The following is a 26,411-nucleotide window of genomic DNA, read 5'->3' as shown; positions in this document are numbered from 1 at the left end:
GCTGCCCGGCCAGCAGCAAGAGCGGCGGGTGAAGGGCCGGCTATGGGGCTTGGCTTCGACACTAGTAACACCAGAGGAGGGAGGGTCCCCATGCACCCAGCTGTGACCCGGTCCCTGCCTTCTCCTCCTGCCCAGGTCATCATGTAGAACTGGGTCCCAGCACCACCCAGCTCAAGGATGACCCCACGGATACCCCACACCAGCCACACGCGGGTAGGGCGTGGGACTTCCCAGGGGCAGTCAAATGGAGGCGCTGGAGGTGGAGCAACAGGCCAGCAAAGCGGGGAGAGGGCAGAAAACACCGGACTCGTAGGGACAAGGGGTGTCATCACTTTGCTGTGCCACCTGCCAGGGCTTCGGGAACCCCCCTGATCCCTGGTCTCCCCCCCAGGCAGTGCTCACCAGCTGCTTTGGTCCCAGGCCCGGGGGTGCCAGAGCACTCACCAGCTGCAGCAGTGCCCATGCAGGTTAGTGCTGGGAAGGATTCATACACCAGCACCCTCACAGCACAGGAGCTCCAACCGTTACCTCCTCCTGCTGCCCCAGGCTTCTGGCACCTTCTCTCTTCCTAGCTAACCTAAATAATCTTGTATCTTCAGCTGTTCCCCTCCTCTTCCAGCTCATTAGGGCTGTTAGAGAACACTGGCTCCTACCGAACCTGAACAACCCACCATTAACCTCTTTCCAAGCCAAGAACTGGCTGTTACTTTTGACTCCAATTCCCACCTCAAACAGCTTCCACCTCCAGAAGGACTCTACCCCTCACCCTTGAGGTGACTAAGTTTCTTTAATAGCCTCTTGTGAGGGACTTTATCAAAAGCCTTTTGAAAGCTAAATAAAATTCTCTGCACTGTATTTCTCCTTTCCCCAGGATTTTGTTAGCACCTTTAAAGGCTCCTGACAGGCTAAGGCTGAGAAAAGCTTTTGGTTTTTAAGATTATTTCCTGCTCCTACGCAGCAAAGCTCTCATTTTGCCTCCTAAATTGGGCCAGCAAGCACGCACAGCTCTGGTTTGGTTTCCTCAGGCAGCTCTTGTTGAATTTCCACATTGCTCCTGGCAGGGCGCTTGCCTCAGCGCCGCGTTACCACGCTGCAGCGAGCAGGTGAGCTGTGAGGGTTGGGGAAGGAGCCCTGCGCAGCTGCTGTGCTTGTCCTGGACGTGGGCAATCCCGCTGCCTCCTGTTCTGCGCAGGGCTCCAGGCCTCAGGTCGTCATGTGGATTCGGGGGTATTGCTCGAGGGTGTTGCAGAGCTCAGCCCTGCCCAAACCAACCAAGGAAGACTGCTGGGCCAGAGCAGGTAGTCCAAGGCAAGTGAGAGTTTTGTTCCACAAGTAGAAGAAATAAATTGCACTGGGCGGGTGGGCAGGAAGTGAGACCATGGCATAAGTGTGCTCAATTTTCCATCCTGTCACACCCCTCTTCCTAGGCACCCACCTCCCTCCATCAGGTCTCAGGCAGGGACAGAAACTGAGCTTGGTGGATTCTAGGTCTGAAACTCAAAAAAAAAAGCATTGGTCTCTCTCCACACAAGCCCACCACCACTGAGAGCATCTGCTTAGTTGTGTGGCCACAGCAGGTCACCTAACGAAGCCCATCCAAGGCAGCAGCTGAAGATTAAGTCCACCCACACCCACCCTGCCCCCTGTTCCTACTTAAAGCCTGTATGAACTCAGAGCCAGGCTGCAGCTGTTACCAGCCTTTGGCCTAGAGCTACAATGTGGGTTAGGAGAAACATCAAAGCTGCCTGCTCTGGTCAGGCCTTCACTCTTACCTCATCTGGAAGAGTTTCCCCTACAAGCCTTGAATGAAAAGCTGCTTTGGAGCTTCAGAGATGTGCCAAGTCGATGTCAAAGACAGCAGCTGGGGCTTGCTCCTGTTCCCACTGGAACTCACTACCCGCTCTGCCACCGTCTCCAAGGGAGGCAGGTCTGGACCAAGGGGAAGTCCTCAGCAGAGCAGGCTTCAGGCTTCTGCACAGCAGCCCGGCCAGAGTGCCCAGCAGTGGTGTGCGCCAGAACTTTGAGAATCTGCCAGCACTAGAGTGAGGCATCCCAGAAGACCCTTCTCCAACCATGATGGAAATTTTTCTGTAGGTAGGTTGGCTCTGGCTACAGAAATGGACATCTGTAAACGCTCTGCATCACATCTACCAAGAATGGGCCTCAAGACTCTTCCAGGAATCATGAAGGGAAAAAGAGATGCCAGGCTGAGCCAAAGCAGAAGCATTTTTTTTCCAGGCTCTGTTTTAGTTTGTTTTCAAGCAGAGCAGTAAACAGCTCTGCGTAGACCTGCACCGCCCTGTCTGCCCAAGCACTCAGCCAAGACATAGCTCCTCCAGCTCCCAAGTGCCAGCACATCCTCAGGCCACCCCACGCTGAGGCAATACAGGGATGCATGAAACCTTCCTCACCACACAAGGGAATCCCGTTTTTCAGGCTGCTCTCCTGTCAGATCAGGGATGTGGTTGGCTCAGGGCAGGTTTTAGAGCCTCATTAACACTCTGCAATGAGGCCTGGCAGCAGCTGATTTGATTTAAGGTTCATTTCCAGGCTGTGATTTAAGAGAAGATTTGCTTAATGTTCTCTAACAGACTCTTCTGACTGGGAGCTTGAGTGCTGCCTAATGACAGCCTTATTTATTGTAATGTCTTTGCAGCACAGAGTCTCGAGGAGCCGGGCAGGAGCGCAGCAGCTGCCGGCAGGTGCTCAGACAGCAGGGGAAGCATCCCTCACCACAGAGGGGTAACGCTAGGGCATGCATTCCTTCATCCCAGACGGACAGACACTGCACCCCTTTTCTGCTCCAAGAGCTCAGCAAGACAGACCCTCTCTGCTTGCCTAAGATAGGCAGTGCTGCATCTCTGCACACCTTTTTAAGCAGGATTATAGAAACACTCCCCTTTCTCCCTAATGCAGTACTTGGATGATGGGAAACGCAGAAGTGCCCGCTCACCTCCAGACTGGTTAAATGCTGATTTGCAGTCAAGACTACCAAATGCTCCTCCCCGTTTCCCAGTGCTGGGCTTCCAACTCAAAGGCTGAGCCTGCTTTTTCCTCCTGGGAAGGGGGTGGTCATCATCTGACATTCGTAAGCTACCTTGAGCTTCTGAGCAGGATGTACCTATCCCAAGGCTGATCACGGAAACAACCATCACACAAATGAAGACAGTAGGTCAAGCAAGGGTTTGTCATATTTTAATGACATTGATCTTTGGTGTTTCCCTCGTTAGCACTCACACGCTCCCCGTCCTTCCTCCACAAGCCTGCTAGGGATGGAGAGTTACAAACGAAAAGGAAAATCACATTTGAGACTAAAAACAAAATATCAGAGCCTTGATTTCTCCACTAGAAACTACATGTACAAGGTCAAGATTTCACATGCAACACCTTACATCACAGACTCATACCTCACACCCTGGCCTAGAGCTGAAAGACTTTTCCTGCCCCCTGCCAAGGAGTTGTAGCTCAGTCCTGGCACCATGAAACCACTGGGATGGCTCATTCATGTTAATATTGGCACAGCTTAGAACATCCTTGTGCGAACTGCATCCTGACTAGAGAGCAGTAGCCCCTGTCCCTCTACCCATCTATAAAGCAGCTCTGCTTAGGTTCCTGCCAAGTAGTAAACTAGCTCTCTAAAAAGGAAAGAACCCCACCTGTGAGCAGATCCTGAGCCATGCAGGTTTTGGCAAAGTCCAGTTCTTCCCAGAAAAGACCATAGCGCAGGCAGGACAGGTCTCAGAACACCACTCTGAGGCGGGAGCAGTGCTGTGCCACAGAGCGGGACTATGGCCTAGAAGACTCCTCCACTCCAGCAATGGAGCTGGAGCATCACACCCGGGTTTTCCCAGGAGGACTGCCTGTCTCCAGAAGGATGCTGCAGGCCCCCTTCCCTTTCCTCACTCTACTGATCAGCCCCTAGGCATAAAAGGGCAGGAAAGAGGAAAGGAAAGGAGCTTTACAAAGGATGACACTGAATTGCAGGGTTAGGGCTGAGCTCAGGGGATCCCATGGGGCTTCAAAATCTGCGTGATGTGCAGCCAGTACAGTTCATATTCCTGTTAACTCTTCAGCAGTGGGAACGCTGGAAGTACAGTATGCTTTCTTCCCCATGGCTTCCCTTGCAGTCCTCATCCCTTCCCTCTCACCCAGGATAGAGAAGCCCTCCAAACCACCAGCATCCTTGTCAGAGCCACACATCCCTACTCTTCCAGCTCCTGGCCAGCTGTGAGGTACAGGTCTCTGCTGAGCAGTACAAGGGTAGCACCAACACACAACTCAACCTCTACCTGTTCCGCGACTCCCCGCTGGTGCTGTCATTACTATAGAAGTTGGTACTGTCAGGAAGATGGTTATTATTAGTTAGGTCACTGTATTCAATTGGTCCCTCAGTGTCCATGGAGGACTGGGCCTGCTCTGGCAGGTCCAGATCACCTGCGCTTTGTCCTTCACTCCCACTAGAGGCTGTCCGCGGGCTCAGGCCATGCTCCGACAGCTGCATAGACTCTGAGAGGATCCGTCCCTCCAGCTCAGCTGCCAGCTGCTGTGAGGTGGACTGCTGCGCTGCTGCGCCCTCCGCTCCGCTGGACTCTGCACCAGTCTGAGAGCTGCGGTGGATCCGGTGGCTCACAATGATGTTGTTGCCAAAGCCGCCCATGGACGCCATGGTGGTGCTCTGCTCCCGCTGGACCACAGCAGTCATGCCACCTTCTGCCATCAGCCTTTGGATCCTACTCAGGGCATCCTCCCCACTGGCCCCATATTCTGGACCTTCACCTGCAAGAGAAAGCAGAAGCAACTTTGGTGCACAAGGCAAACCACAACACAAAGAGAAAGCTTGAGGGGGAGGATGCGTCACACAGTGCGCGTGTGCTGGGACAGAAGATGGGTTTTGATCCAGAGGGAGCCCAACATTTTATTTCCGTAACTTTAGGTGAAGTGCCAGACAAAGGCACTGAACTCCGTCAAGAAAATCTTGCCCAATCCCACGGGTATCCCTCACAGACTTGCATGTCTAAGCCTTGGAGAAGCAGCTCTTATCTAGCCATACAGGTGGGGAAAAAAGATGAGTCAGAGGCACTGTGTTTTCTCACAGCTGCAGAGACAGTCCAGCCAGTCCCACAGGGGCAGGAAGAAAAACCTCAGCTTGCACTGCAATAAACCAAACATTTCACCATGGTGTGAAAGAGTCCTGTGGCCTTTCCTACTTCACCTGTTTGAGAACACCCCAGGCCGATGACATGATGGCAATCCCCCCAATATCAAGGAGGACACAGGCAACTGGCCAAGAGCGGACAGCAGCTACAGAAGACAGTCCACATCACCTATGATCAAGGAGAGATCTAGGCTCCTGCTCCCTTTGATATCTTTTGAGGAATGCAAAAGACAACTCTTAAGATCTAGAGTCTTTGTCTACTCTATCTCTGAGCCTTCCCTTCACAGTCACACTGTACTGAGCTCTGACAGAACCATCGTCAGATGCCTTGGTTGCTGAAGATTACTTTTGAAGAACAAAATCTCCCAGAAAAATAGTCCATGTAGGAGATTAAATCCCCATGGCAGTAAAGTCCAGCCCAGTTCTGTTTCCCAGCATCCTCCTCCTGCTACAAATCCTACCCAGACCGTTTGGGGAAAAGAATTGGTAATCATAAACTGCTAGAATCATTCCACACTGGGATCCTGATGATTCTTATTAAAGAGATAAATCTCACTGCCAGCTCCATGAAGCTACAGCAGTGCTGATTAGAGGAGAGGAGAAAGCCATGAGCTCTCCTGGCACCACAGAAATGAACACAAATGTCAACAAGGCTAGATGTAGGCAGGACTTAAAACACAATAAAAACGAAAACACTACCCTGACTAGGAAGACAAAACTGCTCGGGGCTGTGGGATAGAGCTCATGTATCCAACATGGGAGCTGGGGTATTCAGCACAGTCTACACCATGCCACTGTAGAGACTGTTTTTCAAAAAAGCAAGATAGTTAAAGCTGTTAACATGTTACACAGTCAGTGACGGCTTATTCCCTTTCCTCATGGGCTCAGTGGTACTTGCATCAAACACCACCAGCTTCCTCCACCACAGGGCATGGCTAATTTAATCTTCAGGCAAGTCTGCTGACATACTGCCCTGCTGTAAAGATATTATGGACATTAAGGGCAAATTTAATCCTCACAAGTAGAATAAGTCCCTTTCTGCTAGGAATGTAGTAAGCCTGCTCTACCCCCTATACATACAGCAATTACACAGCTCCTCGGTTAAAGCATCAGTGAGACGACAGAGACACCAGTAACCACGTGAGAATCTGAAGCAGAGCCTAGGGGAGTGAGCAAGCATACCCCCTGGGCAGAGCCTGGCCCACAGCTCTAGCAGAGGATTCCTGTTCAGGATGTGGCTGACATGAACTAGGAACCTGGCTGAGCAGCACAAAGACTGAGAACAGAGGCAGCTGTTAAGACTGGAAACTTCAGCGTGAAAAACACGTGTGCCAGGGGATATTGAAGCATTGATCATGAGCAGCAGTAAGTGGAAGGTGTGAGAAGCACGGTTCTGGATTCAGTCATCGCGTCCTTCTGAGGGCACAGTTGTAAGCACTTTGTTACCAACCATCCGGCCAGGCCAGAGAGGACGTTTGAGAAAGCCAAGACATGCAACCTGGCTTAGAGACATGCCAGCAAGCCCTACCTACACAAGTCCTGAAACAGCAGGTACTGTGCTCTTGACAGATCACTTACTATAAAGTAGTCCAATACAGGAGCATTAGAACCACGAATCAGCAAGGATCCCCAGCCAGTGCTCCTCAGCATTACAAACATGTGCTTCACCAGAGGAGTCCCTGCAGGCAGCGCACAACACAGCACCCCCTGCTCTTCCCTGCCCCTTAATTACCATGTGCCATGGCTGAATTTCCAGTTGAGGCAGCTGCTTGCTCAGAAAACAGGCAAGGGCTGATGCCACAGCAGAAATCAGCAAGTCATGAGCCTTCAGATTACGAGCACAGAGATACAGCACTGCTGGAAATTCCTTTCTGGTCTGTCAAGGACCAGAAGTGAGCGTCACCATTCAAGCATCCAACAAGCACCTCTGCTTTGGGGGTTGGCCTCTCCTTTCCCCTCTCGGGCTTCGACAATGGCTTTGGCTGACTGGTTCAGAGCAAAGCTTCCTGTGTGATTTGCTTTGAGCTGAGCTACAGCACAGATTCACATACAGCCCTGTTTCTACTGCCTGGTGACTCCCACACACGTTCTTTCACCAGGCTGCCAATGCAGACTACATTAGTACTCAGCACAAGTGAAATAAGCTAACTTCCATTTGGTGGAGGTTCAGAGTGTGCACACAGGCACTTACTCAAAACAACAGCAATGCCGTAAACCTCAGACTGCTAGATGTTTCAACTTGCTGCAGTGGCCAAACCCCATTCCCCGCACCACCAGCTGAACAGAATCAGGACAGAGAGAAACCCCATACTCGTGACACTTTTTTCCAGACTCCAAAGGGTTTAGGCATATCCAGAGCTTGAACCTGAGCTTGTGCAGGAGTAGGCCAAGTGACAGCACATCTAATTCTCCATACGAAGAAGGAAACTCCTCTCATTTTGTGCTCAAAACTACATTCTGATCTCCCAGGCTCTGTGAAATCTTTTATTGTAAGCTCTCATTCTTCTAAATCTACCTTCTAGGGTCAGAAAAATAGAAAAACCTCACAGAGCACTACAGACAAAAATCTAGAAAACTGAACTAACCATCAATCTAGCTGACTGGCTCCAACATTTAACAAAATACTCCTTAGCTAATACATCTGTCTTTAGAAGTCCTCGGCCATGCTACTCCAGAAACACAAAAGCTTAACACAGAAGACTACAAAGGCGAAACATCTAGCAAACTTTCAGTGGAGCTGGGCATAACATAGAAGCATTTCCACTCTTAAATGAAGTGGTTTCTTAAGTACTTACGGGGATACAACTTGTTTATCTCTGGGCATGGACAGCACACATCTGATAAAGAGCAAGGCCCAAAGAAGCAAGGATGAGATCAGGCTCCTCTGTGGCTGTGCAATATACTGATATCGCTCTTGATTTTTATCCTATTTTCAGCTTTCCTCTTTCTAAAACCAGCAGTAGTTAGTAGGCATGCTTGCAAACAAAGCTTCAAAATTAGAACTAAGAGTAAGCACTACAGAGATATCTAAGTCTTCAGAGAACATGGAATAATAGCTCTGAGGTGTGAGCTGACCCGCTAATTCAGATGCTCAAGGATAAAAATATCAGTATTTTAAAATGAATTCACTCCTTGCATAAGAATAGGAAAGGGAGGGTCACAGCACAGCATAACCAGCTATGAATAATCACACCTCCCTTAGTGCTAGAAGAAATACTACCAGTTACTTTTCTCTCCAACCAAGCTCAGAAGCATGTTCACACTTCCTTTCTGAAGTAGCTAATCCAAACAACTCCACAGAACTCAGAAAACATGCAACCACTTTGACTTGTAACAAATTTCTTAGCAATATCTCACCTTGGTGATTTGTATGAGTAAAACTTATTTTTGTAACAAGAGTTTAAAAGTAGCCTCCATCATTTAATCCCAAGAAAGCTAGGTACTTGGAGCAGCTCACACTAAAGGCTTGTGTAGTACATGCTTCTCTAAAACCTGAGTCTATTTTTTAGGTAGTGCGTTTCAGAGGGTTTTAAAGAGAAGCCGAAATTTGCAGTTCTATAGGACATATGACACACATTTTACAGATGGATGGGCAGATAAAAGGCTAAGGAATCTACCCACGTTCCTACTTGGAGAATGAGAGGCAGAACTGGAAGCTGATCCCCGGTGTCCTGGTTGCCATTTCCACACTAATCGCACAAAAGTCGCGTCACATCTGACAACAGCATTGCAAGAATGTGTTCAGCTAACGTAAAACAGCATGTTTCTTTTTAGCATTCATGAGGTTTGGCTGGGGACAGGGTATTCCTGCCCATGCAGACCCCAGCACACGTTCCTAATGTCTCAGTTTAAATAAGTTACATCACGTGCAGGCACACTGACTCTGCTTATAAGTGCTCCTTAGGCATCCTCAGGATGCTTTGCTTACACCAGGAAAGTTTCACTTGCATGGGCTGTCTTTTCACTATTAACAGTTTGAACAGACTGAATCCCACAAACCCAATCCTTTGTTTTACAACCCTTTTCCTTCTCAAAAGTATCTGCTGCATCGTCTAAAAGCAGTTGGACAGGAGGGAAATTTGTACTGGCTGGTGAGAAAAATAGGTTAAAAACTGTATACAGCATGACAGTAGTCAATATGTATCCCCCAAAGACAGGCAAAGTAGCAATCCACTGACAGCAGATCTTCCGATGGCTACAATTTCAGTAGTTCGTAACACATGCCTACTTGCACAACGAGCACTGAGCTGGCTATCTGAATTTTAAGACAATGCAGATGATAGGAATTGAGATTACAATTGTCTTTCAGTTCCTTTCATCAAGTTTTTTTTGAGCGTGGGTTATTTTTTTTCTTTTTAAACAACTGGATTCTCTGGAAGATGTATTGATATACTGTCGATAGTCAGGGGACACCATGGGAGCCCAACCAAACAAGTGTCCTGAAGCTCTGCAAATGTCCCTTTCCCTCAGCCTGCAGCACCTTTTGCATGTTGCAGTCCCTGACAGTTACTGCCACTCGCACCCTACTCCACAGATCCAGCAGCCTGAACAAGTGGCAGCCACAGCCCGACCCAGTCTGGATTGGGAATTACAATTTCTAAAGGTTAAAGCTTCAGGCCATTAAATCTCATTAGGAATTTTTGTTGGTTTTTAAGTGACATTTAATTTGCCAGCTGAATACAGATTCCTCCCCTATCACACCTGTCCATTTGCAAGGGAAAGTGTAGTACAACCCCCAACTGACTGTTTCTAATTAAGAGTCCCTCAAAGTTACAACTCCATCACAATTTCCACTATGCCTGTCAGCTTAAAAGAAAGTAGGAGACGGCTGAAATACTGGTTTATGCATTTCTTGGTACCTCTCTCAACTCTTAACTTCCTTTGGTTTATGTGTGGCTTGGGAGAAGAGTTCACAAGGCAGCTATCAACTGCCACAAAACAAAAAGATACAGACATTAGAGGGATTCACTTCTAATAGTCATCATATACTCATTCCTCCAAAGGAGGTAGAAAGATAATCAGAATAGCAAAGTCTCTGCAGAGCTTTGCATGAGAAAAGGAAACTATTTATACCCACACGGAGCTTAATTAGATTTCTGATGCAATTCTGCATACTTTTTTTTTTCTTGTACAGTAAGCACATATCTGCAAGAAATGCCCTAAGCCAGAATTCCCCACAATGGCGGGGCTGACAGGATATAGGGCAGAAATCCACTCTTGGGGGTAGCACTAGCCTTTCTTTTACTTTCTTTTCATTTTTTAAACATTCAAGGGGGTTTTTTGGGGTTTGTTTTGGGTTTTTTTTCCCTCTCATGACGAGGCGGTAACTAAATCACTTTCCTTTACATTACTCAGAATCACATCTGATTTATCCATTCTGCTGCTGCTAATACTGCTAAGCTTTTACATAGTGATTTACATCTTCAAAGACCCATACAAAACACTAATTAATCTTCACAGTCCCTGGTGTACTGTACTATGGGAAGATTTATTCCCATTTAGTAGATGATTAATAATTGGCCCTAGGTCACACACCAGCTTAGTGGTAGCATATTTTTTCCTTCCTCTTTTTTTTCCTTCCTGTCCTTGACATCTCGATCCTGCTGTTAGGAAACGCTGTTTCCTTTCAACAAACAAAGGGTTATGGTAGATACAGGGGGCAAATTAACCATCAGAAAAGCGGCACAGCATCTAATCTAGCCTGCCTGAACACACTGGACAAGCATCACAAGAGTTTATGATGCTGAAAATACAGTAACCACAAGCAGCGCAATGAGGCTCAAGTATAATGTGAAGCACGAAGACTCTGGATGAACCAGATCACTGATGCCACAAGTCCCCAGCTAACTGGTTGAGGTGTTGGTAACAGCAGCTGAAAATTTGACTTTCTGCTCCATGATAGGTTCTTGTACTCTTCCTCTGTCATGGATTACAGAGGTTTTTTTGATCCTACATGCTCCTGATAGTTAATATCTTGACAACTCCCTGCTTTGAGCTGCTCTTGAGCCCTTGCAGAGGAACTTCCACTCAGGATGCAATTGGCATAGGAACTGATCAACTACAGGATAAAATCACTTGGGTCAACCCCAGTGCACATGTCCATACTGGAATAACTCCTTTATTCTAAAGATCCTTATATAGTAGACAGGAGTGTGACAGCCCATTTTTCAGGTGAGGCCACTTGCAAGGGGACATATGGTAAGTCAGCATCTGAGCCAGAAATCACACCAGATGTGGAACTGTGAGAGACGACTTGTAACTCCCCAAAACCAAGGCCTGAGAGAAACAGGCCTGTGAGAAAAAACAGTCTGAGAGAGATAAGGGATGGGGAGGAGCAGAGGCACATCTCAAACACAAGTAGCAAAACTAGTCACGGGGTGGATAGTGTGGAGTTTGGAGCTGATAAGGCTGCCTGGATAGCACAGGATGCAGCTGGAGGAGGAAGCCCTGTGAAGACAGGACGGTTCTGCTCTGGTGCATCTTGTAAAGTTTCAAGGGCCATCTGTCCAGTGAATGACTTTTGCTTCATTATCCAGAAAACGTATATTAAAGTTGACACCCTTGAATATTCTAATAAAGATTAACAAGATCACGCTAGTTACATCATCTCATGAAGCACCTTACCTCTCCCCATACATGGGATACGTAGGTATGTGGGTTGACCTAGGGGACGGACCCAAGGAAAGTGTGTATAAATTGAGGAGGGGGCAAGGAGTGAGAGGAAGAAATTAAAAAGAAGACATGAAGAAGTGAAGAAGACAGATGCATCCCTGACAAACTTGGACAGGACCAACGCAGGAACCTGGACCAATGATCCAGTGATCTCTCTTTGTCTATTCTCTCTATCTCCCTCCTTTTCTTTTTCCCCTTTTCCCTCACTACCATTAAGTAATGCAAGGTATACTGTATTGCTTGCCATTAACTTGTTATATACTTAGCCAATTATCGTGTATCCAGTTAGTACATTGTGGGAAGTTAATAAATGTATGGACTTTGACAGTTGTCTCACCGTTGTCCACTCCGTTGGGGGGGTTTATGAATCTAAGTCACTTGTCTCCTTCATCTAAGCAGGATGTGACAGGAACCCACCAATCTTCTTCCAAGCAAGAAAGGGAGACAAAGAGAAGTCCCTGTCCTAGGCTTGTTATCTGTGCTCCCTTTCTTCCAAACGCTACATGTTTTGCTCCTTTGTAGAGATACCCTGCCCAAGGCACTGGTAAAGGACAACCCTTCCCCATCTCATTAATGGTCTAGTTAAAAACCATGACCTAGATCTGAAAATTGAAAGGTTAATTAGAAAGAATGAGATAACAAAACCTCCAGACAATTGCAGAACTGCAGCAGAGAAAAGCAGCACTGGAGAACTTCACTGGTTTAACAGAGCAGAGAAAGATCCCCAAGCCTGCGGTGTCAGCCATCGTGGCCTTGATGCAAGAAGGTCCCACACTGTACCCTGTTCTCAGCCTGCATACCACATTCAGTGGAAGAACCAGTTCCCATAAATTCAGCATTTGTCCAGACAGCCTACGTTCCAGCCTTATTCATACGCCCCCAACTGTACTAACCTTCCAGAGAAGTTAATCCCAGCTCTGCTGAGATAAGCAGATGGGAAACCCCCCAGGTCAGGAATTTGCTACTTAACTTTGAACAGAAGAGCCGAGATCAGGGAAAGCCTTATCACACATGCTGGATGCTGCACAACAGCAACTGTGGAAGAGTCACATGCCAAAAAGCATCTTTCAGAGTAACAGAGCACAAGTAAGCATACAGGCACAAACCTGCATGTCACAGGCTGCTTCCCAAAGCCAAGTGGGTTCATCATGAACCAATACCTTCAAAACCGTCTCCTTGATTTTCTCTGTCTTTCCTGTGGATATACTACCCAACTTCTTCCTAGCCAAGCCTTCAGAGCTGGATTCAAGCACAATGCTACAGTATAGAGACAACAAGCCCAGAGAAAACCACCATGCTTTCAAAAGATCAATGATTTTATCATCATGCAGGAATTGCACCTAGCTGCTTCCAGCTCTTTACATGTTGATAAGTTTTCCTGGACTGGAAAACACTAGAGACATTTTTGAATAGCTGAGCTGGACACTCATCACAGCCTGCATCGATCAGACTACACAGGATACTCATACCTGCTTTGCGAGAAGTGATTTGTATCCAGGTTCTGAGCTTGTGAAGCCTGCACAGGTTTTGGATGCAGAGGATGATAAGACCAAGCTAAGCTCTTAACAGAGAGGCAGAAAGGATAATTCTTAGCAGTTTGCAGCCTTACTGATGGTTAGAGTTCAGGAGATTTGTGAGAAGTGATGCCAGTACATCTGATTCTACAAAGACACAATGATCTGGAGAAGAGTCCATTTTGCCCTCTAAAAGCATGTGAAAAAGACAACTTCTCTGTTCATATAGCTCCTGATCATCTTGGCCTAGCTACAGGCAAATTAGGCTGGAGAAATCTTTGCTGAAGAGATAACAGGAGTGTCCAAATGCCTTGACAGGATGTGGAACCTGTGTGGAAACTCCTCACAATAAATCATTGCTTGAGCTCCTACCTTCCCCGGTCCCTGCAGAGGCGGATTCCTGCTCCTGTACCTCCCTCTCTGTCTGAGTCTCGGCATTCTGCAGCTGAGGCGCCAAGGTCTGGGTACCCTGCGAAGTCACAGAGGTGGGGGGGTTTCGGGGTTGCAGGCCTATGGCATTCATCAGGCCCATGTCCCTGTCTGTCCTCCATGTGGCTCTGCTGGTTCTGAAAAGAGAGAAAAACAAATAAGACCAGGAGCATTGGAGGCAATGTGACCCAGCAAGATTGAAGCATCCACCTGAGCCTCTTCTTGCCTCCACTCCAACCAGGCACCTGCTAGCCACTGTGCAGATGGGGCTGGAGGTAATTTTGACCTGCACTTATTTACACACACACAGACACCCCTCTCCAACCTCAGCTGACTGGTCTCTAGAATTTTAGGCCAACAGATTCTTACAGTCCACCCACCCTTCCACAGAAGCGGCGTGTCTGCCAGGCACAGACTGAGATCCCTGCAGCATCACTAAGCCTGCAGAACGACTCTGTCTCGAGGTCACTGAGTTGAGTAGGCAACACGACACGCAGCGCAGGACCATAAACACACACACAACCTTCCTCTGCACGTCGGTTTTAACTCCCAAGGACGCAGCGTGTATCCCTTCCCTCCTCTGGACCTTCTAGTTTGTCAGCATCACACATGAATGAACTCCAGCAGGCATTTCTGCCCGTTCCAGTCGGACAAGAGAAATTCTCTGTTCTCAAGAGCAAACAACAGGAACTGCCTCAAGGCTCATTAGCTGCTTCTCAGAATTGAACAGTTGAAGTGTACAACACTACAAGAGCTGAATCTTGACAATGCTTGGATGCTCTTTCCAAAACTGACCTCTGGCTGTAAGTGCTGGAAATGATAGATTCTAGGAAAGACTGCCTCATTCACAACCCTTTTTTATAAGGTTTTGAAACCTGCCACACTTTTCTTGCTCTTTGAGCTAGTTCATTCTTGAGCAGTATTTCTGCCTTCAAGCTGCTCCTAACCCATCATGCAGGACTGACATGTGCTGTCAAGAAACATGAGTAGTGGCAATATCCACTGACATGGCAGAGTAGAGAACCTCTACTGTTTATTTTTCACTCTCAATCAGTCCAAGGCTGTAGGGACAGCACAGACATGGCCCTGTACACCCGTCTGTAACCTCTTTGGGATCCCAGAGTTCATAAATCAGAAACAAGACCGCCACCCTCTTGATGAGAACAGCTGGCTTAAGGAGAAATACTCTTCACTGGGACAAGAAGCAAGGGACTGCAGCATCACCCTTGTGTTTAGAATAACTAACGTGTGTATCACTGGACTGGATGAAGCGGCCAATAGGGCTGTCAAATGATTTAGCTTTATTTTTAGAGTTTATTGCTGAGAAACAACTGTCCCATGACCAGAAACCAGAGGGATGAAAATCAGTTACCAAGACTGCCCAATGGATTTGCATCCATGTCTGTGAACGCCCCCCCCCCGTTCTTCAGTTATCCTCCAAAGGCTGTTTACTTTGCACAGTGTTTTTGATGCATCAAACCCCACATGTTCCTCCCATGGCTTGCTCAAGGGTGTTACTGAGGCCATGGATGACACATGTACTTCACTATCACTGGCAGCACTTTTGGGCACTGAATGTCACTTACTGGAAGCAGGCCAGGTCGCCCAACCAGGCAGTGTCAGAGGTTGAAAAAATTGCCTAAGAAGTGTTAGGTCTCTTTAATCCACACCCAGGAGACTCACCCAGGCCGCTCAGTGCTCCTGCTGCTGGAATGCACAGCGAAGACATTCTCATTCAGCTGGTCCCAGTGGTACTCAACTCCAGAGTTTAAGGCCCTTGAAACACCAAAGAAGGAAAAAATATTAGTATGGCAGGACACGATTCCAGCCAGCACACATTACATCCCCACAACACGAAGGACAGTGTTGATTCCTGACCTACAGAAACTGCAGATCTGGCTCAGTTCATGTTTTTGTTAAAAGGGCTCATCACCATAAACAGCCTTGCAAACATGGAGCATTGTATTACCCAGATTGCTCTGGAATACTCCATTAATTTCCTTTCAATATTAGCACTGAGGCACAGCAACAGGAGCAGAGAGATTTTCAGGAAATGAAGACATACAACTGTGTGTATAAAATCAGGTTACCCTAACTCCAAGTGACTAAACAAAGAATTGGAATGGGAAGGCCAATTCTCTCTGTGGTGCCTGCCAGCATTTCCTGTACTAGGTAATGCGGAGTAAAACACTGCTCTTATTTGACATTTAGTTTCTTTACAAATGGTTCTCATTCTACCTAGAAATAAATCTCTATACAGTCCTCTCACTGACAATCACTGCAGAGCAAGGGCAGATGTAGAAGATATTTTAATGTTTCCACAAAAGTTTGTGCTAGATCAACTACCTGTGTGTCTAAAAAGTCCAAAATTGAATTTTACAGCTAATGCTACTAAGTTTATCGGAACAGCCAATGCTCTGGCAACCTTCCACAGTGCATTTCCCAAAAAGATATGTGAAGCCAGGGCTGGCTAATCACTTCACAGCAACAGGCAAGGTTAACAATGTATTGCTAATCATCACATCATTGCTAAAGACTACGGGCAATCACAGAAACTAAACCACCATAATGCTGTAAGTGCATCTCCTGCTATTTCTAAGGGCCAACAGCTCTTAGACTGGAAGAGGGTAAGAGTGAATCCAGCTTACTCTGTGCCATACAGAAATGTGAGACGACAGGCACACACTGTGCAGTCCAAAGCAGTATGGAAATCTCCCACCTACTGCTGTGTCCTGCTTCCAGAAGCACTATGGGCTGCACTGCCCCAGAAGAGACTTTCTGTACAATATTTTGCCATGCCATGCCAACACACCAGCTCCCTGTGAGCTGGCCTGGGAATTTTGAAAGGGTGCCATGTACCACCATGTAGCTGCTGGACTGCAGATTTGCCCCTGACGGTGCTAGTTAACAGTGCTGTGCAGTGGTTACCACAAGGCAAGTAAAAAAGAAAAAAGAAAAAAAAAAGGTCCTGCGTAGAGAGAAGGGAATTGTGTCTGAAGAGATGGACTTGCATCACACTGCAGGCAGTCTCAGAGCATGAACTAAGGGTAGTCCCACAGTCTGAAGGAAGGATTCAGGGCAAGTAGTTGGCAGCTGGTTATGGCTTGGGCACAAACATGGTGTTTTACATAGATATAAAAGTTGTTGTCCCTGTAATGAGCTGCCTCAGCAGAACTGGCAAGAACTCCAGCTCAGACATGCTGAAATGAGAGAGCTGTGTGTGCCGGGGGCCTCAGGCTAGGCTCTGAGGTGATAGTAGCCCAGGTCGGGACCAGCGAAAGCTGGAGAAAATGAGGTCAACAAAATCATGCACGGAGTCTACAGGAAGTAACCAGTCATCACTTTTTTTTTTTTTTGTGCTGAGCTAGCCCTGCACTGCATTATACCCCATGGAAGCAGCTGCCAGGGAGATGCTGATTTACAAAGGCTTCGGAGTTTACTGACAGATGGTAACCTGTCACTAAAACTATGCCAGTCCCTCTGGCTGCTCCATCCCCTGCCTAGTATATTGAGACTTAGCTGTCACACTTCGCTATCTGCAAAGTAGCACACTCCCTAGGCAAGTGAGACTTTCTGACCTGGTAGGCAAAATTTCCAGAAAAAGCCTAGTTTGCTTGGTATCTGCAGCTGTTATCCAACAGAGCTAAACTGACCCATGCTCTTTTCCTCCTCCTTCCACGCTTCTTCATGCTTTCTAAAGCACAGGCGTGGTCCCCACAGCCACCTACATGACTGCATGACTGGTATTCCTCACCAAGGTGCTCCATGTGCCCTACTTCTTTGCCAGCTCCCAGCTCTAGAAACCAGAAGACTGCAAAGCTTTCCCTTGGCCAAAATGTGAGCTGGTAACACTGTGTTTCCCCTCTTCCCCCAAACACCGTGTCCTTGTACTACACAGAAAGTTCAGCTCCTGCGCACGCACACGTCTGAGTGATTCATCTCACTTCTACAAAAGCATGACAGTACCAGACTGACATGCAGTACACCAGGTTAAAAACTCCCTTCCCCGCTCCTACCTGTTCTGCAGAGACTCACTACTGTACACTCAGGTTGCTGGACAGGAAAGTCTGTTCTAACTCCATGCTATCAATTTGCACCCTTCCCTGGACAGTGAAATCAATAGCCATTCCATTTAATACATGACTTTGCACATTGGTTTTAAATACTGCCATTTATCAACTGAGTTTCACTGCCAGGGTACTATTAGCTGCTCATTTACTGCCAGAGAGTCGAGGACTTGGCTCTCCGTTCCCAGAAGGAGGATGTGTAGCAGCTGGTGCCACTGCTCCTGTTGCTGACTCTGGGAACACTGATGAACAGGCTTAAGCCAAGGTCATTAGACTTGGCCACAATGGGAGTTCAACATCCTCAGCACCACTTTAACCTGGCTTTTTAGTCAGGACTGTGCATGTCTCCCTGCAGAGCCAGAAAAGTGGCTCAGAATAAACAGCTGGCACTCCCTACTGCAGCAGCGAGCATCCTCACAGCTACCCTTCAGCAGGCTCTTCCCCCACCAGTGTCAGCTAACCAACTTATCTTCTCCCAACTCCACCTCTTGCAAAAGACTTGAAGCAATAAAATCCTCACCACAATCCTTCTCCTCTTTTGCATGCATCTGCATCTCTCTGACCTGCATCTCATCCGCCTCTCCACAGCCCTAAGACCAATATCCATCTCGCTCTGGATTAGGTCTTCTAGGCTTTGGATGATTGAGGCTACAGAAGAGATGTCTCAGACTACATCAAGATACAGTGGAGAAAACAAACATCTGAGCGTAACAAAGGGAACTGGTTGGGCACTGTCTTTCATACGAAGATCATAACTCCCCTTCTTAATAAGCAAAGATTTCATTTATTGTATGGGTTAAGTGCCAATTTTAAGACCATGCCTGCATTAGAAACTTGATCACATAATCGCACTTAAAACCAACTTAAGTACACAACAAGATGTGTGTGACAACCACAATTACCTTGGTTTAAATCAGGTTTTCAATTAAGCTTAAAGATTTGCCCTGGTTTAAGCACACCTATTTAAAACAGTCCTTTTTCAGAAAGCCTAAAGGTTTTTTAACGCCCATTGCAAAATATTGCTTGAATTTTTTAAGTTAGCAAGCCTTTCACAGCACGTTTCCCAGGAGATTTGCAAATCAAGGCCTGACTATTCATTTCACAGAAGCAGAGCTTACACTAGAGAAATGAATATTTTTCAGGTAATGTAAGCATTTAACTTTTGCTCCATCAAACTCTAGACGTGGAAATGCTGGAAGCACTTTACATTTTCCAAGGCATAAGGTAGAAGCTCTGTGTAGCATGGAGCATGTTGCCACTTGGATGTGGATGCAGCAAGGAGGACATTTGTTGCCCAGGGCTTCAGGGTGAAAAATTACAATTCTCCACACTGCGTCAGTCATGGACAGTGAAGTCCACTTAGTCAAGTTCTTATTTTCTTCCTTTTTATGGCTGTCACTAAGCTCTCTAAGTCCTCCCTGGAAATTTCCATTAGCTTTGTTAAATGCAGAACTGCTCACAGCCTGGCTTTCCCAGCAGGGACCTGTTCCGAGATGGACTTTCCCTTCATGCCTGTGTCCAGCTCACATTATTAAGGAGCTTGGAGAGGATGAAGGGCACAGATTTGCATGCTTTGCTGAAAGTCAAATAAGGATTCAGAGTGGAGCCTGTTAAGTACCAAGAGCCAACAACTTAGGCAGCGTAGCCTCTCCCTTTGCATGGAGGTATTACCTATACAGCTCAGGTATGTCCCTTTGAAGAAACCAGGGCCAAGCTCTAGGAATTAGTGACAAAATTATTCATACGTGACAAGAAAGCTGAAATATGATTTAACTGCATTGGTTTAACCAGTATTTGAAAAGTAAACTGACAAAGCACAGATCAGCACAAATTGACTTAGACATCTGGGTAACCCCCCAGCTGGCATATCCAAAATAGGGAGTTGAAGAGGAGGAGGGATTAGGACAAAAATTTCCCAGCTCTACCTAACAATACAGCTCAGCAGCAAGATGGCAAGACAAAAAAAAATAATTTGCAAGTAGGGTATACAGGTTCAGAAAGGCATAAACAACACCGACTGTCTTTTCACTTAAACCATCCCCAGTACTGAAGAAGGTAGCAGCAATGGGCAAATGCACTGCTCTCCTTCTTCAAGTCCTGCCACATGGAAAGGCTCAACAGTAGCTCACTTGTCTGCTACAGCACGGAATTAAATTTTGATGAAGACATTGCTGCCTGCAATCCTATCTAAAAATATAAGCACCATGCCACTACTACCATGAAGATTGTGGCAAGCCCAACATGAAGACGACTAGCTGCAAAGTGATGCCATGCAGCACACAGCTAGGTGAATATCTGATTTTCATGCTGCCAAGGTTCACTTTCTCCACAGAAGAGATTACTCTTTAAAGCTGATTTCTCAAATATACTGTCCATTCAAAATCACTACGAGCAAGCATAAAAAATCAGGTTAGTTTACAAAGGATTTGTAAGGAATTCCCCAAGATGTCTTTTCCTGCCTTTGTGTAAACTTGTCTTTCTTAAACCATTCAAACGGTATCAAGGAAATATAGAGTGAGCTACAGAGAGCAAGGTGACACTATGCTAAGGAACAGGAATCCATTGTCCTTGTTTGGGAAGGAAGCAGCAGCACATGGTATCTCACACAATGCAATGTTGGCTGGATTCCAGATGCATCCTTGTCAGCAGCTCATTATCTCTTCTGCCGGTGTGTGATGATCAGCACAGCAAGCCCATCCCTGGCTCCCATGATTAGCTAGGCAACAGTATTGTCAGTATAAGGCAAAGTTTGGCACTCCCAGCAGCTGCCTGGATAGGAAAACAATCATTTCTAACACTCTACTTCATAAATATTTAGCTTTCTGTGCAGGCGATGAACCACTTGCAGAGACAAATCCAAGTGAAAATTGGCTGCAGTGCAAACTGTATGGAACCAGCAAACGGGACTCCTGGAGCAGCTCTTCTGGGCAGTAACTCCCTTTGACCAAGGAATTGGTGGCAGCTTCACCAGCACCAGACTATTTCAGAGCACAGAGTACAGCCCGGGTATGACTAGTCAGGGGAAGAGCATGAGACCAAGTATAAGAATTCCTAACAAGATAAGTCATACAGAACACAAGAGCAGCAGTTTACAATTAACAACCACACAGACGCTTAAGTGACATATGAAATCACTCTATTCATCACATTCAGAGGAACAATGGAAGGGTCACCCCTTCTCTGCAACTAGCAGCAGGTGCATTTTTACTCCCTACACTGACACAGCCCACTAATTTTCCAGAATCCCGCAAGCTTTGCCCACCTGGAAACCAGCAACCATGCATAAACACATCCTGACACCTCTCTGAACTGCCAAAGGTGCTGCAGAAGCAGGACAGCAAGCAGCTTGGTACAGCTGGTAGCCATGTGCCTGCTTCAGGGAGGATGCCAGCTCAACTCAGAACGCTGTGCAAGATGACTGGCCCCATTTATTTGATTGTGCAGTCCTGCCAGCTAGGTTAGAGAGAGGGATTTTTGAAGAGGCTCTATTCAAACTCATTTAAATGAGGTCAGCCTCATAAATTTGGAGGCATTAATACCTAATAATACTCTTCTGTCTCGACAGCGTGAACATGCACAGGTTTGTTCTGCCCACCAGTAGGCAACTAAAGCTGGATACAGTCCAGGTTCTTGCAGCCAGCGGATAAGATTTCGATAGAAGGCACACCTCTAACAGTCAACTCCCCTGGGCAAAAATGTGATATCGCAGCTAAGAGAGTCATCTGTCAGCTAAACTGTTAAATACCTCAAAGAGAAAGAGAAAGAGAGATTAACACAGTAGGGAGAACACAAACACAGTGGTTTCTTCTGATCCACAGGGTCACTACAGCTGAAACCCAAAGGACTTCCAGGAGTCAGCATGTGTAACCTGTCTAGCTGCATGTAGCAGATGAGCACTCATGACATGGAGGACACACCAACAGAAAGCTTAAGAGGAATTTGTCTTACATTCCAAGGGAGAAAGTCTTACGTGAAGAATTGGTCTTCCAACACATTCAACGGGACTGATAAATGGAAATTAAGCACCAAGACAACAACAGAGCAGCAGAAGAGAGTTTTTTATTTAAGTTTGGATGTTCAATTATCTTGGGACTCAAGAATTAATACTGAGGTTAAGAATGCTGCTCTTAAGGGACACAAAGCTACGCAGAAAAACTTGTGTTGAGAATAAGGACAAGAAAAGTCCCTCACAGACAGCCTTCATGCCCATGCCAATTCTTCTACCAAAATGCCACAACATTTTTTTAAATCAGCTTTTCCCAGAGCTTTTTCACACCACTCTGAGCATGACATCGGAAGTTGTAACTCACGCCTAAGGGAACAAGAGGGACCCTTTTAGTCCTGAACGTGACCTCCATAACACTGATGTTGTAACTAGACATCAGCTACTTTTAACATGTAGAAGAGATATATCTCAATTTGGAGGGGGCATACTGAGGCCATCATTAAACGCAAAATACTTATGAGCAGATGAACAAAACACTCAAGCAAGGTGGGCCCTACAACACTGGTAAGATTTTTGCGTATGCTATACTGCACTACACAGTAGTTTTAGCACTATTTAAAAAATGTACATTTATGTGAATAAGAACATACCATCCGGGAGAAACAGCCTGGAATAAACAAGGCAGAAATAAACCAAATAAGAATTTCCTGAATTTTCACTGATTTCCTTCCCACTCAAAATCTTGCCAGTATTCCTTAATTTCCTTCACTTATGTGGCTCCAACAACACCAAGTAGCATGTAGGGATCCACTGGAAGGTAAGTAACAAATTCCAGAACGCAGAGCTTTAAGTTCCTTAAATAAGAACAATTCAGCTTGGTATCATCTTAAAACAAGCTCTAAAGATGGGATAAATTCCTTAAATTCCTCTAAAAAACTAAAGGCTTGTTAGTTGCTTAAAGTGATTACAGGCAGACTACACTCCAAATAAGCTTTGGACCCTCAGAATTTCTTAAGCTGTTTATCAGATCTTCTAGTGACTTAGACAATTTACGATGTTAGGAGCACAAACTGCTTAAGCCTTCTAAGGCCTTAAACATCTTAAGCTGCTACAAGTCTTGAGAGCCAAAGTCACTCTTTAGTCTTCTTTGAATTTTCACTAGCATTTTAGCAGAAACTAATATTTACATTGATTCAAAGGCAACTTCGAAGTAGGCTTGTTTTGTAGATCTTATGCCAACAAACTAAACCAGGAAAATGCGTTTAAAATGGGAGAAATCAACTTCAAAATAAACGTTTAAAATTAGCAAGCATAGTAATGCCTTTTTTTTTTTTTTTTTTTTAATAGAACATTGCAATGTGCACAGACAAAGCTGCCAAGCTCCAGAACCAAGATCTTGGCTTGGTCTAATCCCAATGAGATCCACAATGCAAGCCAAGTTTTATATTTTTAATCTTCAGCAGCTTTGAAATTAGCCAACTAAAAAGTGTTCTGTTTAGCACACAGGGGAAACCTGCTCCAAAAAAAAAAAAAAAGACAAAAAACGCAAATCCACAATTATTACTCCAATTACTCACGGTTTGTAGACACTGAGTTGAGACCATTTACAGAACCAGATAGCTTGAGGATTTAAAAAAGGGAAAGAAAATGAATAAAAAGTTGGCTGTTTTATTTGCTAGCTAGATTCACTACAGTCCTGCTAGAAAACACAGGCATAATGGACAATGAATAAAACTCCACAAATAAACTGGATCAAAGACCAGAAAATTAAAGATGATCTTATTGGAAAGACAAGAGAGTAAACAACTGAACAAGGAAGGTCTAGTATAGACCTGCAGAGAGAAGAAAGGTTGTAAGAAAGCAGGATGGACTGATGCTGCCAAAGAGGGAAAAGACATTCTAAAAATAAACAGGAGCAAAATGGTACTGGAATGAAAAAAGTTCTATTCATCAGTGAGGCTAAGGACAAAAATCAATAATGACTCAAAGTGGCTGAGATACTGAATTTTCTCTATGAAGTTTCCTCTTAAAATATATCCAAGGGTACTTATGCAATTAGGGAGTAAGAAAAGAAGCCAGACATAGCAGCTAGTTGCACTCATTAAAAAAATTTTTTTAAAAAAAATTAGTAAGTTAACTTTTTTGAGCCACTCACACCTGATTTTAACACATTACAAAGAACTGAGGAAGTGACAAAAGGCCAAAAAAGCCAACTTAGCAGCATTCTTCAAAAAGAAAGCCATACTTAAATTGACAATTACTGCCTCCTAAGTATAACTTTTATCCTTAAAGACAGTAACATAACAAAGAGAAAAAAGGAAGATATATGAAAACAATGAAAGAGTGAGCCACATGCAGTAGGCAGTAAGTCAAATAATTGCATGAAGTTTAATTGCTTTTGTAGATAGAATTAGAAAAAAGGGAAGAAAAGGCGGCAGGTGTAATCTGAATAGATGTAAGTGAAGCATTTAGTAACTGTTCTTAGAGTATGTGGCCATGCTTTTAGAAAGATTGCTACCCAATATGAGAACCAGTAAGGACCTGCCCAGAGAAACAGTACACAAACTGGTAAGCAGCAGATTTAAGTTTCTTTAACACTGAGCTCTGTACCAAGTTCCCCTTCCCATGACAGAAAATAAACGTCATTAACTACCCAGTGCTTTAGCATATCTTGAAGAATTGAGTGAGGGAAATGAACTTGCTCATAACTGAAGACTTAAAGCAGCTCTCAAAATTTATCTCCAGGATTCATAAGATGTATTAAGTGGAATTTTATGAGGGCATCTTCCACCTAATGCCATCACTCATCCTGGATGTTAAATTCACATACAGAAGTAGAAATGGAATAAAAACCAATATCAGAATGGAGATAACGGTTTCAAGCCTCCATATTACCACTCTATTTCTCTTGCATCTGCAGTGACTGAGCCTCTTGGCACTCATGATACCTAAAGGCTTCCCTACACAATTTGGAAATGATCAATTTCAGTTTTTTCTTAAATGCATGAATAACAAAATCCAAATATAAGCTCTCAGGACACATCTTTAGAGCAAAATTGGTGATTTCCCCCCTTTTTCAGTGCTTTTATCAATCAAAACCATTTTTTACCCTCATTTAGAAAATTCAGTGTATCTTTGTGGTTAACAGGCAGTGAAAGTCCATGACATGCATTCATTTACTGGACCATGGTCAAAGGCCACTTGTGCAGATGTTGCCTTTCAAGAGGCCATTTGCAGGGAGGACTCAGACATACCCAGTATCTCTAGCCACCCCAGTTAACAGTTGTGAGAACAGTCCCTGTGCAGGGTTACTACCATCCCTCAGTTACACCTGAAGGAAGACAGCTCTTCCATCAGTTTGTTTACTCCATTCTCCAGAAGCTGTTCTTAAAAGGCAAACAATGCACCAGGGCTGATGTTGCTGGGGGGCATCATTGCTAGAGGCTGAAGTGCCTGAGGAATGGAGCCAGCCAGCAGAGAGACAAGACACGTCATGCAGCTGGACAGAATACCACCTCTTTACCAACGCTGACAGCTAGATGCAGACATATACTCCCTATTATCAGATGAAAGGAAAAAAACCTGGATTGGCATGGACAGACAATTGCAGTGATCATCTGCAAAGCATAGGAATTTATCACAAAGAGAATTTTCCCAGAATAATTTCACATTAGAGGCAGATCTCACCACAAAGAATTAAAATATTCACACCGCATAGCTCTGAATCAGTTTGAGACTCTCCACACCTACTTCCCAATGACAGAATTCCACGGGATGCTGCCTCTGAACAAGATGCATCTTCAGGGGGTATTTTAATTCCATTACCAGATGCTCTGACTGCTGAAGAAATCCCTCCTACCTTGTGGATGTCTGCATTACATAGCTATCCCTATAAAAGGTGCTCTGAGTACTTGGTTTTGAAATGGTTTTCTCAGAACACTGAAGTTTTGGTCCATCTGTCAGAGAAGGAGAAGAGCATCTTTGGTCACAGGCTTGCCAAGCTGGTGAAGAGAGCTTTAAACTGAAGTTGCCAGGGTAGGGGAACCTCAATCCACCCCACTCCTACCAGCCTGATGCCAGTGCCAGCAAGAGATGCCCACAGCCTGGAGAGGGGTCACAGGGCAGTAGCAGGGGAGCACCTAGAGAACAGCACAAAGGATTTCCAGCCACTTCAGCCAGTAAGTCACCTTCATTGGGGCCCAGCTTAAACACCTCTATGCAATTGCATGTAGCATGGGGAATAAACAAGAGGAGCTAGAGATGTGCGCACACCTGCAGGGCTACAATCTTACTGGTGGGATGGCTCCGATGATGAGTGTGGGAATGGAAGGATACAGGCTCTTTAGGAAGGACAGGCAAGGGAGACGAGGAGGTGGGTCACCCTCTATGTCAGTGACCGGAGCTCTGCCCCGGGATGAGTGAGGAGCTGACCCAGAGCTTATGGGTCAGGATTAAAGGGAGGGCAGGGACAGGAGACGTTATAGTGGGGGTCTGCTACAGGCCACCTGACCAGGAGGACCAAGCAAACGGACAGATATGAGCAGCCTCATGTTCACAAGCCCTGGTCCTCATGGGGGACTTCAACCACCCTGATATCTGTTGGAGGGACAACACAGCAGGGCAATAAA

The 26,411-nt window shown here is 45.8% G+C and overlaps 1 protein-coding gene across 5 annotated transcripts in view; it reads right to left on the bottom strand.

Moving 5' to 3' along the window:
• Positions 1–3,179: 3,179 nt before the first annotated feature.
• Positions 3,180–26,411, bottom strand: part of AMBRA1 (autophagy and beclin 1 regulator 1) — a 136,206-nt gene continuing 112,974 nt past the window's right edge. For 4 of the 5 annotated variants that reach the window (XM_074867742.1, XM_074867743.1, XM_074867745.1 and 1 more), the window contains 3 exons: positions 15,454–15,546; positions 13,714–13,907; positions 3,180–4,776 (listed from right to left, as the gene is read on the bottom strand). In XM_074867742.1, coding sequence (XP_074723843.1) covers positions 4,286–4,776; positions 13,714–13,907; positions 15,454–15,546 — 778 coding nt within the window. In that variant the 3' untranslated portion in view covers positions 3,180–4,285. Of the gene's footprint in view, positions 4,777–13,713; positions 13,908–15,453; positions 15,547–21,403; positions 21,583–23,360; positions 23,404–26,411 lie in introns of those variants that run through there. The other variant, XM_074867744.1, reaches the window with a different exon arrangement.

Source organism: Strix uralensis, chromosome 4 (assembly GCF_047716275.1).
Source record: "Strix uralensis isolate ZFMK-TIS-50842 chromosome 4, bStrUra1, whole genome shotgun sequence".
NCBI classification, from domain to species: Eukaryota; Metazoa; Chordata; class Aves; order Strigiformes; family Strigidae; genus Strix; species Strix uralensis.
The sequence above is the reverse complement of the archived record's forward strand: the minus strand, read 5'-3'. Positions and strand labels throughout refer to the sequence as shown.